At 38.8% G+C, this 14,236-nt stretch overlaps 1 protein-coding gene across 1 annotated transcript in view; it reads right to left on the reverse strand.

Annotated features, from left to right (window-relative positions):
* Positions 1-1,751: 1,751 nt before the first annotated feature.
* LOC121367727 (phosphatidylinositol 4-kinase alpha-like) overlaps positions 1,752-14,236 on the reverse strand; it is a 109,263-nt gene continuing 96,778 nt past the window's right edge. Inside the window, exons 44-49 of the mRNA XM_041492066.1 lie at positions 9,442-9,610; positions 8,453-8,557; positions 7,699-7,824; positions 6,991-7,111; positions 5,849-6,008; positions 1,752-4,753 (exon numbers count right to left, since the gene is read on the reverse strand). Coding sequence (XP_041348000.1) covers positions 4,528-4,753; positions 5,849-6,008; positions 6,991-7,111; positions 7,699-7,824; positions 8,453-8,557; positions 9,442-9,610 — 907 coding nt within the window. The 3' untranslated portion in view covers positions 1,752-4,527. The remainder of the gene's footprint in view (positions 4,754-5,848; positions 6,009-6,990; positions 7,112-7,698; positions 7,825-8,452; positions 8,558-9,441; positions 9,611-14,236) is intronic.

The following is a 14,236-nucleotide window of genomic DNA, read 5'->3' on the forward strand; positions in this document are numbered from 1 at the left end:
GTGTATATACATAAAAATACTGGTATATATAGTGGAATAAACTTCATATACCATGGAATTAACAAATATTAATTGAATATGTTACTCAAACATGAATGCTTATTTAATGACACTGCACCACATTATTTATCAACATATATTAATGTTAAGCATATGGTAAGCATATCGCCTACTTGTCTCAACTCCCTCCACGGGTGCAGTCTCTGTGTATTTCTCTGCACCCACCTGGCATCCTCGTCCTCTGCCACTAATAAAGCTGGTCTGACCCATGGCACTAACTAACGACCGCCGGTAGTAGAGGTGCATAGTAGGTGGTTACAAGTGCCTCTTAACAATGCCAGAAGTAACTACTGAACACTCCCCTAAGTGGTCAGACTAAGCCCACAGCTAAAAGCTGATGGGGTGTGGCATGGATAGCCACAAGAGACAAGCACCTGTCCCGCTTGGAGAGACAAGGACTGGAATGTGGAGGTGGACAGCGAAAGAAGTTGAAAGATAGGAAGAGTTGCCAGAACGGGAAGAAATGAGATGGAATTCAAAGGAGAGAAAAAGGAAAGGGGGCAGTGGGATTAAAAAAAAAGCAAAAAAAAAAGCATATGGTAATTGTTAACTTGAAACCAGCCAGTTCAGTAAACAATGTTTTACATGCAATTTCCAACACACAGAATAACAGATCATAATACAGACTCTGAAATATTGTACGTCTAGATAACCAACATGCTAAATGCCAAATTTACTCAATTCTCTCAAATCTTCTGGGATGAAGTTTCCATCAGCGGGTAGATTTTGTTTCATTAAAGCTGAATTATCACCTTTCTTTTAGTGATACTTCTCTAAACGGTATCAAAGGCTAGTGGATTTCTTAAACCCTGCTCTAAATACAAAAAACACACACACACAAAATACAAAAAACTCAACCTGAAAAGCAAAATTGTTTTCGGTAGGTATCGGTAGGCAATGATCATATATTTTCCTAAATACATTAAAAAAGATATCCTCTGAAAATTGTGAGAATGATGTTTCGTCAATGTAAGTCTAGTTTTGACCCATTTTCCATTTGCTCATAAAATTTAGGACATCATTTGCATGGTCTTAATGAGGTACACAAAAAATGAAATGGGTTATTTTGAATTAATTTTTGCATAACCCGTAAATGGGCTATACAAATTGTTAACTCTCAGAGCCTGCCAGTGCCCATCTAGTCAATGGGCTATACAAATTGTTAACTCTCAGAGCCTGCCAGTGCCCATCTAGTCAATGGGCTATACAAATTGTTAACTCTCAGAGCCTGCCAGTGCCCATCTAGTCAAGTCTATATAAATCACAGGCTTTAGCTGAAAACAAAAAAATCACAAACTACAAGAATGTCATTAACAGCATTTGCAACTCAAGATCATACTAAATTTTGTAATAATAAATAAAAATGGGTAAGTTACAACTATTATAGATGATAAATATGATATATACAAACACAAACATCCATAAAAATTAGTGTAACATATTATAGAACAAATATGAAAAACAGATATGAATGAAGAGAAATCTATAAAAGATGCAACCATTTGCGTAGATTTTATAGTGTGTGTGTGTGTGTGTGTGTGTGTCTGTGTGTGTGTGTCTGTCTGTGTGTGTGTCTGTGTGTGAGTGTGTCTGTGTGTGAGTGTGTCTGTGTGTGTGTGTGTGTCTGTCTGTGTGTGTGTGTGTGTATGTGTGTGTGTGTGTGTGTCTGTGTCTGTGTGTGTGTGTGTGTGTGTGTATGTGTGTGTGAGTGTGAGTGTGAGTGTTTGTGAGTGTGTGTGTGTGTGAGTGTGAGTGTGAGTGTGAGTGTGAGTGTGAGTGTGAGTGTGTGAGTGTGTGTGTGTGTGTGTGCATTCACACCATATTTTGCAGTGTTATGGGGCAACAGGCAAATATAAAAGGTGGAACTATATAAAAAAGAGGCTACAACTTGCCACTTCTACTAGTTGGTGAACTGTACAATTCAAGTCACTATTTATATATGGTACAAAACAGAAATTACAAAATAACTATTAAATAAAATTACTACAGAAAAAACAAACCATACAAAAAAGATCAGAGGCCTATTTCACAAAACATTGCAAGTTTACGCCTGCAACTAGTAGTTATAGCAGCCATATATTTACATGTTTTTGGCATTTATTTCACACAGAAAATTACATTATTACAGAAGATGGAGCATTTTAAGGACAAATGAAAAAGAAATGTGTACTTTTAGCTATATTTGTTGTACTATAATAGTAATAAATATTGTGGTTATGTCCTAGATTTACGTTTACGTGCCAAATTAGACATGATATTTTGTGATATTGGGCCCATCGATAATATACTGTAGTAGTTGTCCACTAGCCACAACTAGTATTTGGTTTAATAGAGCAGTTCAAAAACATAAGAACATAAACAGAAAAAACATCGGTCTTTATGAACATTCACTACATGTAAATATTTATCCATCACTTTATAATATATTTTCTTAAGAAAAACAAAATAGCATTTAATGCTAATAATATGATAAACAGTGTTTCAGCTGTACACACCTAGTTGCAACAATAACAGCCACATCAATCCATCCGACATATTACACTATACAATAAACATACACTGATCATATATACACAAAAAGACTGTAGTATTGTATTGTACTGTTGCAAGGTAAGATTACTTAGCTACAGCAGTTTTAGTCACACCAGTCCATTTGATATTCTTTTATAATACACAATAAACACATCATAGATTATATATATATAAAAAGATTATATACATTTTGTAATACACAATTCTAGGATATAGAATCAAATATTAAACTTTTAATATGTAGTTGTTCAAAAATGTAGGATGTAATCACACTATCAAAATATATCAAACCACTAACTAATTTAAAAGTTAAACGTTTGTTTTGTTTAATTACACCACTAGAGCACATTGATTAAGATATCATTGGCTATTGGATGTCAAACATTTGGTAATTATGACTCTTAATCATCAGAGGAAACCCGCTACATTTTTTCATTAGCAACAAGAAATCTTTTATATGCACTTTCTTACAGACAAAAAAGCACAAACCACAGCTTTTAACCAGTTGTGGTGTACTGATTGGAATGAGAAAAACTCCAGTCAGTTGAATAGATCCACCGAGATGGTTTGATCCTGTGACACAAGCACCTCAGGTGTGCACTTAACCGACTGAGGTAAATCCCACCTAACTAACTAATTTAACACAATGTTTTAGAAATCCAAGTAATGCCTCTGTTCAATGAACACAATGTGCCAAGTCATGCCTCTCTTCAAATAACATTATTTCCATTTCCTTTGAAAAGTATATAACTTTTCTTTATATTCTTCAACTGTTGCAAATTTATATAATCCACAGTTACACAATATATTTTATTTACATTAATTATAATGCCCAAACATAATATTTGAAAGGAAATGTTTTGTTTCACACCAGCTACACTAACCAGTAAGACTACTATATATTAAGATGTCTCCTAAAAACAGCAGGCTATTCCAGGCAAAAGTGACAAGGAACTATTATTACAGGATAAGGAACTGGCACAGAATAAACACAGTAAAAAGAAGACTGACCACAAAGAAAATCACAGCTACGAAGCAAAACAATTCAATATCGTCAAGTTGATCATGCACAAATTATTGTTATATATTACAAATATTCTCTGGTTATATAGCAATATCACATGCATGGGAGGGAAGTCCATCCATGGCAGCTGAATCACAGTGACATACAAAACCTTTGCAAGACAAGTGATCACACAATATTTACAGCTGATTACTCAAACCATTTGAATAATAAATCTTGTTACTGACTGTACAGCTCTTAGAAAGAAATTCTGTTATGGTGCAGAACTTCATACATCTATCCATGTCAGCTAAATCACAATGACATGCAAAAGCCATTATAACACAAGCGATATCACAATATTTACGACTGATTACTTCGAACCATGTGAATAATAAATCTTCTGTTACTGACTATCCAACTTTTAATAAGGAATTTAGTTAAAGTTCTGCAAGTCATACGTTTATCCATGTCAGTTGAATCACAGTATGCAAAACATTTAAAACACAATATTTTTAGATGATTACTTCGGCCCATTTGAATATTAAGTCTTCTGTTACTGACTGTCCAACTCTTAGTTAGTAAGGGATTTTATTATGGTGCTGAATGCCATACGTCTATTCATGTCAGTTGAATCACAGTGCAAAACAAAATATTTTTAGTTGATTACTTCGAACCATTTGAATAATAAATCTTCTGTTACTGACAGTACAACTCTAGTAAGAGATTTTGTTCTAGTGTCAGTTTAATCAGATTGAAACCTTAAAACACATGTGATCACACAATATTTACAGCTGATTACTTCTACCCATGTGACTAACAAGTCTTCTGTCACAACGAAACCTTAAAAACACATGTGATCACACAATATCTACAGCTGATTACTTCTACCCATGTGACTAACAAGTCTTCTGTCACTGACTGTCCAACTCTTAGTAAGGGATTTTGTTCTGGTAATACTGCAGCATGTCATACGTCTTTCCCCGCCAGTTGAGTGTACAGTCGCGGATAACCTTCAGCAGATAGTTGGCTGCCTCGCGTTCTGCAACGTGGGGAGCAAATCTCTGTCGCAAAAGCTTGATGGTCTGACCTCGGAAACATGGCAGTCTCGTGTCGAGCATCAGCGAAACAAGGGAGACGACTGCTTCTTGGTAGGGTCTAAAATATAATTTGAAAAACAAAATCACAAAACAATTACATATGGGGTTTAATTCTACAATAAATTTCTATATAGTTGTGACTTAATACTGAAACTAGTGTATTACAATACAATATGGACATTAACAGAACAAACTATATCACATGGCAAATGGCACATATATTACCAGGGTTTCTGCCAGAGGGTAAAACAGGTATGGCGCCATACCAAATTTTTTTGACAGATTTTATTATTTCAAGTTTCTGACAAAATTAATTACTCTTATTATTACTGTATGCTTTTCTTAACCCTAACCCTAAACTTAACTCATTTTCTTTCTGGGGGAGGCCACCCATACCCCTAGTTGACTGTTGTTGTATTCAACTCCATAGCGCCATACCCAAAAGATTATTTCTGGCAGAAACACTGATTATTATAACAGTGGTAACTATTCTTCTGTAAGTAACTACAAATAATACAAGAAGATGGCTGGGTGTGTATAATAAACAAGAATCTAAATATTTAAAGTTTGTTTTGTTTAAAGACACCACTCGAGAACACCGATTTATTAATCATTGTTATAGGATGTCAGACATTGGTCATTCCGACTGTCTTAGAGAGGAAACCCACTACTTTTTTCCATTAATGGCAAGAGATCTTTTACAGGCACCATCCCACAGACAGGACAGCACATACCATGGCCTTTGATATACCAGTCGTGATGCACTGGCTAGAATGAGAAATAGATCAACTGTGCATCAGGCATGTGCTTTACCACTGGGCTACTTCCCACCCTTCTAAATATTTATACAAATTTAAACACAAATATTTGAATTTATTTAGTATTTGTTAATAAATGATGTAAATAGTTGGGTTTATACTTAAAAGAAAACTGAAGAAAATTGGACCTCTGACACTCCTCCCCTCAATAACTGACTGGTTTGAACACATTCCAATAGACAATTGGCTAGAATCTTTTAGAAAATCATCTTCCGGTCCTGTAATATCTTCTTCATTCTAACCACATAGGTCAGAGATCAGGTTTATGTATGAAAAGAAAATAGCAGTGTCTCTACAGTGTAACAATATATATTTGTGTGATTATTTTGATTCACCTGACAGCGAGATAGCCCTGCACACAGAGCTCCATGAACCACTGGAATGGCGGCGAGTCGACATTTCCACCCATAATCATCAACATTTCTGTCGTAAGTTTTATGTCTGGCTCCCAACCAAGATTCCCTCCTGGCGAACTCTCAAACATGAAACCAAAATCTAAAAAATAAAATGCCAAAAAATGTGATCATTATATACAAAAGTAAAACTAGTAAATGTTAAATATAAATTAAAAATATCATAGGGTTAGTTTTAATTTTAGTGTATGAAATTTTGAATGTGGATAAAATGGTTCAATAAAAACTTAGATCTACTGCCTAGGATGTAGACCTAGGGCCTAATTCACAAAGCTCTCTTAGGCTCTGCTAGACAACAAAGCATCCTGTTTGCAAGTCTTGTTGCATGGCACTGCGATACTGCAAAGTTGCGAGAGTTTAGTGAATTAGGTCCCTGGTGCCACAGTAACCATATGGAAATAGTAAATATGAGGTGTCATCAAATCAACGTAACCTTCAGTTCCATTTCTCAAGATAAATCTACCTTAAATCCTATTCTGAAATAATGTCCCTCAAAGTCAACATACATGTATGTAATGTTGTAGGTTTGTTGGAAATTAGTTTGTTTATATGGTTAACTTGACTCTGATGGAGGGTTAATGGATCAAATCCTTTCGCAAATGGCAGAAATTATTTGAAACATTTAGTGCATATCGTAAATGAAACTGTAAAACATCTGAGTGTACTTCCAAGCTTGAACTGACAATTTTAATCAATATAGAAAACCTTAAAAAAACCCCCTAAAAACAAAATGAAATGTACTTGTAATCTTTACATCAACATTACTTTTGAAAATAAATTAAAATTTTCAGTTAATAGATTGTCTCTTAAAGCAGCTGGCCTTTGTTATTAGACAATGTAAAATACATTTTGACTATTAGGTTTTTTATTATAAACTTTTAGATTACTTACAACTTTCTGCCCAAATTATCAATTTTGTCAAATCCAATGTTGCTGTTCATCCTGGTATTTGTAACTCCAAAACAAAAAAATATATGTACCTCGAAAATGTGGATCAGCTACTTTAAGATAGTGTTAACGTACATTAGTTCTACTCTACCCCTCAGACATTTGGACAAGCTCACCTATGTGAATGATGTGGCCTTTACTGTTGAGCATGATGTTTCCGTTGTGTCTGTCCTTGATCTGAAGCAGGAAGCTAACGATGCTGTATGCCGCCATGCTGACAATGAAGTTGTGCCTTGCCTGCATACAACAAATATTAACTAATTTAATCTTTATTAACCACCCCCACCACAAACCCTCAATGTAAATAAAACTAATATAGTGACTTAAAACCTGCATTACTTAATAAGAATATCAGATTTTAACAAAATATGACAACAGCACTGTGCAACAAAAAGTGTAATAAGAAATTGGAGACAAATCTTAAGAATGAACCAGACAGACAAACCCCTCCATAAGCTATGAAGTGTGACTATATGAAGCACATCAAGAAGAGGTAATTACCTGTTACTGTTTAGTTCATCGATCAAGTACTCAAAATTGTTATGTGTATTTTAATAATAGGCCTAGAATAGTTTCGTTATTTATTAAGAATGGTGTGAACACGATAATTCACATAAACCTGACTGTAAAATGATAAAACTCTCTCAACATTCCACATGCACAATTTAAGATTCTTCAGGAGACAACAGATTCAATATTCATGTACATTTTTTCCTGGACATTATCTTTTAAGGACCTAATGGGTCCACTAGCTATCTTGCTTTCTTTTTTAGCTGATGAAATAAATTTCTTATTGAGATAATTACAAGTTGAGGCTAACTTACAGCCTGGAATTCTGAGGTGTGTTCTTCTCCGTATTTGGCAATGAAATATTCGTACATGCCAAAATCAGTCTGTCGGCCAATCTGGTCTCTTGACTTACTGTCAGGAACACACTCTATCACTCCACACTGTAAAGTAGATCCATAAAGTTCTCTGTATTAAACAAGAGCTGAACATGTGTTTAAGACTGGAATTAGATTAAATGATTAAACAGATGATCAAAACATAATTAAAAAGTTATATTTAATTTAATATAATGTACAGTTAACAGACTGGAAGAAACAACTGCAAAAGATATTTAATTTAATATAATGTACAGTTAACAGACTGGAAGAAACAACTGCAAAAGATATTCTTCAAAATTATGTATACGGTTAGAAAGAAATAAGGGATACAACCCACACTGACAGCAAAGAATGACTGCAACCAAAACCCTCACCCATAGTGTCAGAAAATCAACTGTATTAGTGGCAGTCTATTCCACATTACTGACATTCAAGCCCACATTACAGACATTACGAGACATTAATACTGATTTAAATTTGGTCTACAATACCAAGTGTTCCCTTATTTCTTTTTCTCTGTATATTAAAAATAATAATAAAACTGGATTACACATATTAAAGAAAATCATCTATAACTGATTCACCACTGCTGTCTCCTTTAAGAAATTCAATTACTTCTTTAACTGGATATAAATAATTTTTTAATATGGTGGAACTATGTAAAGCTTAAGATAAATTTATTTTATCTTACCCCAGGAGCAGTAGCCACAACTCTGTATGGAGCCAGGTACAAGTCTAAACCTGCCTGTTCAAAGATGTTCTTGAACATTCCTATCACCTGCAAGGCTAACATGTCCTACAAACAAAATATCACAGTTATATTAAGGGTTGTTTCTCAACTGACTACATGAGGGAGAATTGGTAGGTGGCACTGCAATTATTATTTTAGGAGAGCAAATTTGGGGGTTTTATGTATTGCTAGTTAAACTAAAACATTATTTTGTAGGTGATGGGTATGCAAGAAATTACTCCTAACTGCATGTGAACAATTCTTGAATAGTCCTAATACACCAACATATATTTGAATGATTGAAGCACACCATATTTAGATAACCAATACCTTTTCCAGATTTTATAAAAGTAAACCCAGTAATTTAAACATTAAGTCAAAATAAAAGACTATTAGAGACGAACAGACAGTGTTATTCAAATGTTTCGTTATGAATATAAAGTCAGCCAACTTATGACCACTGACGACACACTAATTTCATTACTAAACACAACTTAGATTAAAAAAAATATACAAAGCATAAAAGTGTTCTTTACATCATTGTCTGCAGCTTCCAACACACCCAGTATTATCTTGGAAACAATCAAACAAGTACAATGAAAAATTCCTTCCAAATGCAAACAACATTTCTAATGCCTCATTTTTATTATTAATGATACGGACATGTTAAGCTTATTTAACTGATGAAAGCATATAGTAATCCTGGATGTACTGTCAGTTACAACACTCATAATGTAATGAAAGGAGATAACTAGTACATTATTTACAAGCATGTATGTTTTACTGTGTATTGTAAGGGAAATAACTCCAAATTTATTACTACGGAAAAAGCAATAAAATGATGGACAATAAGACTTAAGTTGATCACTTAACAAATTTGTTTTCATTATTAACGACACCACTGGAGCACACTGATTTTCACTGTAACAAGATCTGACTGCAGTACAAACCTGGCGAACATCATCCCCCACTTTGAAAATACAGGCCTGCCAGTACTGCAAACCAGTTTCAGCATCCAATGACGAACTGCTACAGTGTCCTCCCATTGCCAAGTTCTCGAGACCAGCAATTCCACACCTCTTCACCTTGAACCGGGCCAGGTAGGGAGCCTTTGCTGCACTGTATTAAGATGAAAATACAAACACTACATGCACAAGAAAACAGAATAAAAATTCTTCAAGGAATCATTTGTTACACATTTAGACTGGATGACGTCCATTCAAGGTCTTACAGACACAAAAAGATTTTGATTTGCTCTATTCTAAGAAACATGTTGAACAGTCTGGAGCCAAATTTAGAAAATTTGTTTCTAATTTTCATTATTATTCATACTTACCTAGTACTAGCACAACAACAATGCTATACGACCCTGAGTTATAACCTCCACTGCAGAATTAGCTCAACTTGCCGGATGTATAACCTACACCTGCGCATGGGTAGACCGTATATCCTCGTTATCGATTCAAAGTCCGGAATGACTGAATAAAAAAAGACCTCCCTCGGGGTGGGTGGGAGGTAACGGTTGTTGTGCTAGTACTAGGTAAGTATGAATAATAATGAAAATTAGAAACAAATTTTCTAATAGTCTTATTCAACTTACCGTACTCTGACAACAACAATGCTATAACAGACGTGATATAACACCGTTAAAGCACGAGAATTTAACATTAAAGGGAGGAGGTAAGAAAACAAGGAGGGCTTACCCATTCAACCAGTAGTGTTCGTCTCAAGTAATGATACAGTGAAAAAGCAACCCACATCATACGAGGTATAAAATGTCAAAGTGACTTTTAAATTGAAGAGCTACAACCCCAATTAAAAGTAAACCAAGTTAACAAGGTGAGGAAACTTGCACACCAAGTAATGGTAAAAGACACTCGACTGCCCCAGATAGTCAACCATCCACCCCCCACTCTCCAAACAGGAGGTGGAGAACTATCTCCCAGAAAGACTGCCGCTAGCGACCGGACGAAATAAGGGTCGCCCCCTACTCGTGGCCCTGCACACCGAAACGACTTGCTGCCCTGCAATGACTGATTGAATCCGCCGAGTTCTGTCCGGACCAACAGCCATATCACGGAAATAAAACTGGTCAAACGTGTGTTGACCTTTCCAAAACCCTGCACTCATGACCTTGAAAATGTCCAAAGAATCATGGAAATTAAGGGAAGCAGAAATCGCCCGAATCTTATGAGGTCGAACGGAGAAATTCCGCAGAACATGATCACCCACCTTCTAATATGCCAGTTTGATGGTTGCAGCAATCCATCTCGACAAAGCATTCTTCGTAATGTCTCCTGGTTGGCGTGTGAAAGAGATAAACAGTCTCTTAGTGTTTTGCCGGAGATTTCTAGTACGCTCCAAATAGAATTTTAAAGCCCGCACCGGACAAAGAAGTCTATCAGAATTATCCACAGAAAGCGTACGAGATAAACACTGAATGATGGCCAGAGGAAACTCTTCCCCTGGCACCTGGTTCTTAGCCACGAAAACAGGATCAGTACGTAACGTAACTGACCCGTCCGTATTGTAATCCACCAAATCATGCAAAAAAGCATGAATCTCACTAATACGATGGCAAGCCGCTAGTGAGACCAGAAACAAAGTTTTCCACGTCAAATGACGAAGACTGGCGAATTTCAAAGGCTCGTAGGGCTTGCCTTTGAGTGCATGCAGAACCAGAAAAACATTCCATTTAGTCAAAATGGAAGGCTTCTCAACCGTGTTTTGCAACGACTTAAGCAAGTCATGCAACACGAGATTCGTTGAGAAATCTTGACGTCCACACTGCCTCAGAGCAGTGAAAATGGACGACCGGCGACTTCTCACTGTTTGAACCTTCAGCTGTCTTTCTTGGACAAGAGCCAGAAAGTACTCAGCTAAGTCATTAACAGTAGGCGACAAGGGATCCACGTCCCTCTCAGTCGCCCAACGATCCCAAGCGCGCCAGTGACACTGGTAGACCCTCTCTGTAGACTGGCGCTTCGAAGAGGAGACGAGCTCAGCAACCCGTTTAGAAAAACCTTGGTTTCAGAGGGAATCCCCGAAAACCGCCATGCGTGAAGTCGGAAAACCTCCGGCTTCGGATGCCACTCTGTCCGACGCAGTCTCTGACTGAGCAGGTATCAATGGCAACCGCACCGGCTCCTGCACTAAAAGTGACAGGAGCAGAGGAACCAGGCTTGAGCTGCCCAACTCGGGCTACGAGCGTGACACGACAAGATTGCTGTCTGATCTTTGCCAGAAACTTGCCAAGCAGAACCGGAAGGGGAAAGGCGTAAAAATCCAGTCCCGTCCAGTCCATGCTCAACGCATAAGTCTGGTACCGGCGATACAAACACTGGCAACTGACTGTTCAGGCGAGTGGCAAACATATCGAGTTGAGGACTCCCCCACAACTGAAGAACTCGATAAGCCACCGTCCGGTGCAACATCCACTCCGTCTGAACCGGGGAACGACGACTCAAAGTGTCCGCCAAGACGTTCACGGACGAAGGAATGTGTTTGGCTGATAACACCACTCCCCAATCGTCGCACCATTCCAGAATCTCCAAAGCCGCAATACTCAATAACAGGGATTTGGTGCCTCCCCATCTATTGAGATACGCAACGACCGACGTGTTGTCCGACCTCAAAAAAATTTGACGATGTCGAATAACAGTCCTGAAATGGAGACAAGCACGACGCACTGCTTCCATCTCCAACAGGTTGATGTGATGACTCCTCTCTGAAGGAGTCCACATCCCTGACAGATGTTGATCCAAAAGGTGTGCACCGAACCCCTCGTGGGAAGCATTGGTAAACAGGACCAACTCTGGAGAAAGTGGGTGTAAAGGAACGGCCTGGGACATACACTTGTCCACTAGACACTCTTGGATCAGAAGAATGAACCAAGGCCCCAATGGTATCACCAAATCCCAGCTGAGACCATCCCACACTCGGAACAAATGCCATTGAAGCGGTCTCTTGAACCGTCTGAACCGCACATTCAGCACCGCCAGCGATTCGAGATGGCCTATCAACACATGAAGCGTGCACACCGATGCACTTTGCTCCACCAGAAGATGTTGCACCAACGTCATGAAATTGTGAAGTCGCGAATCCGTCGGAAGAACGGACACCTCCACAAGGTTCAAAAACACCCTGAGTTAAGTGAAAACCTGCGTTAGCACTAATTCTGACTTGACCCAATTGGGAATAAACCCTAATCGGAGAATCATGTCGATCACGAACTCCATGCCCACAAGACGTCTGTGACGCCACCGGAATTAACCAATCGTTCAGGTAATTGTGCATCCGTATACCCAACAGATGTACACGCCCCACCACTGCCTTTACTACCCGAGTAAAGACGTGAGGGCTTGTGGCCAATCCGAATGGCAGAACTTGAAACTCGTAAGCTCTGCTGTCGTAGAGGAACCGCAAGTACTTCCAAAAATCCGGATGGATTGGAACATGCAGGTAAGCGTCCTTCAAACCACCCATTCCCCCACCTGAAGCAAAGCACGAACAGACTGAACCGTCTCCATCTTCATAAATGGAATAACGACGTAAGAATTCAGCGGCTTCAGGTTTAGAATTGGTCGCCACTCGCCATTCTTCTTCTGGGCGAAGAACAGATGGGAATAAAATCCCGGAGTGCCCAAATCTACCTCCTGGATGGCTTTCTTGTCGAAAAACTCGACAACCATCTTCTCCACCAGTACTCGTTTGTCGACAGACGGTACCGCAGGTAACCGGGGGGAGGACGTCAATAGAGGGGGTGATGAAAATGGAATTCTGTATCCATTGCGGACAACCGACAAAACCCATAGGTCCAGATCTGGCAGTTCGCACCTACTTTGAACAAAATGGCGCAATCTGACCCCTACAGGAAGATCTGCTAACAGAACCTCCGTAAGCAGATGTCGATTGTCCACGCACCCTCATCCCGGCTGCTTCCCACCCCTGGGCGCCTTACCCCGAGCGGAACCACGAAAACGTGCCGGCTTCCCCCGAAAACGTCCCTGTTTCGATGAACCACGGGCATTACCCCACTGCACGCCCGAATCAGAAACCACAGGGATCTGATAACTGTCAATAAAAGTCAATTTCTTAACAGGTGGAGGCTTAAAAGTAGACGCCGCCTGGCGCTTAGAGCAGTTCGGGACTGAGCAGCAGTGACGAATTTCGCCGCTTCTTGGTCCATGACCAAGTTAAAATTGGTCCCAAAAAGTAAGGTTTCCCTTACTGAGTGACTACGAAAGTAGGTTTTAACCACACCCGTCGCTCTCAGTGTCGCCAGGTAGTGATCCCGACGCAGAAGTAGACTGTTGGCAAAAACACGCCCAGCAAGCTGAGCGACGTGATGAGAGGCTTTAGAAGCCGCCAACAAACAACCCTTAGCCATCGGCAGAAGTCCCGTGACTGCTTTATCTAAACCAAATAGGAACGTACCTAAATGGTTATTGACGTGAAAAAGAAGTTTAGATAACCTCTCCAAAGTCTCTAAATCCGTGAGTGGCACACTGACATTAGGAGATGGGTGGCAGTCTGCCTTCACCCTAGCGGAAACGACCGCTGGATGTGAAAGGAAGGAAGCTCCCAATGTCTTATACGAAGACGTGGACAAAACCTTCGCCGCAGACAACCGTTTCCCGATAGCTAATGCTGCCGGACACTCTTCCACCACCGCCCCCAAAATACGATCGCTACCTGCAATCAAAGCATCAATCTCCGCAAGAGATTCATGTGCCTCGTGCGCAA

This window comes from Gigantopelta aegis, chromosome 3 (genome assembly GCF_016097555.1).
Source record: "Gigantopelta aegis isolate Gae_Host chromosome 3, Gae_host_genome, whole genome shotgun sequence".
Classification (NCBI taxonomy): domain Eukaryota; kingdom Metazoa; phylum Mollusca; class Gastropoda; order Neomphalida; family Peltospiridae; genus Gigantopelta; species Gigantopelta aegis.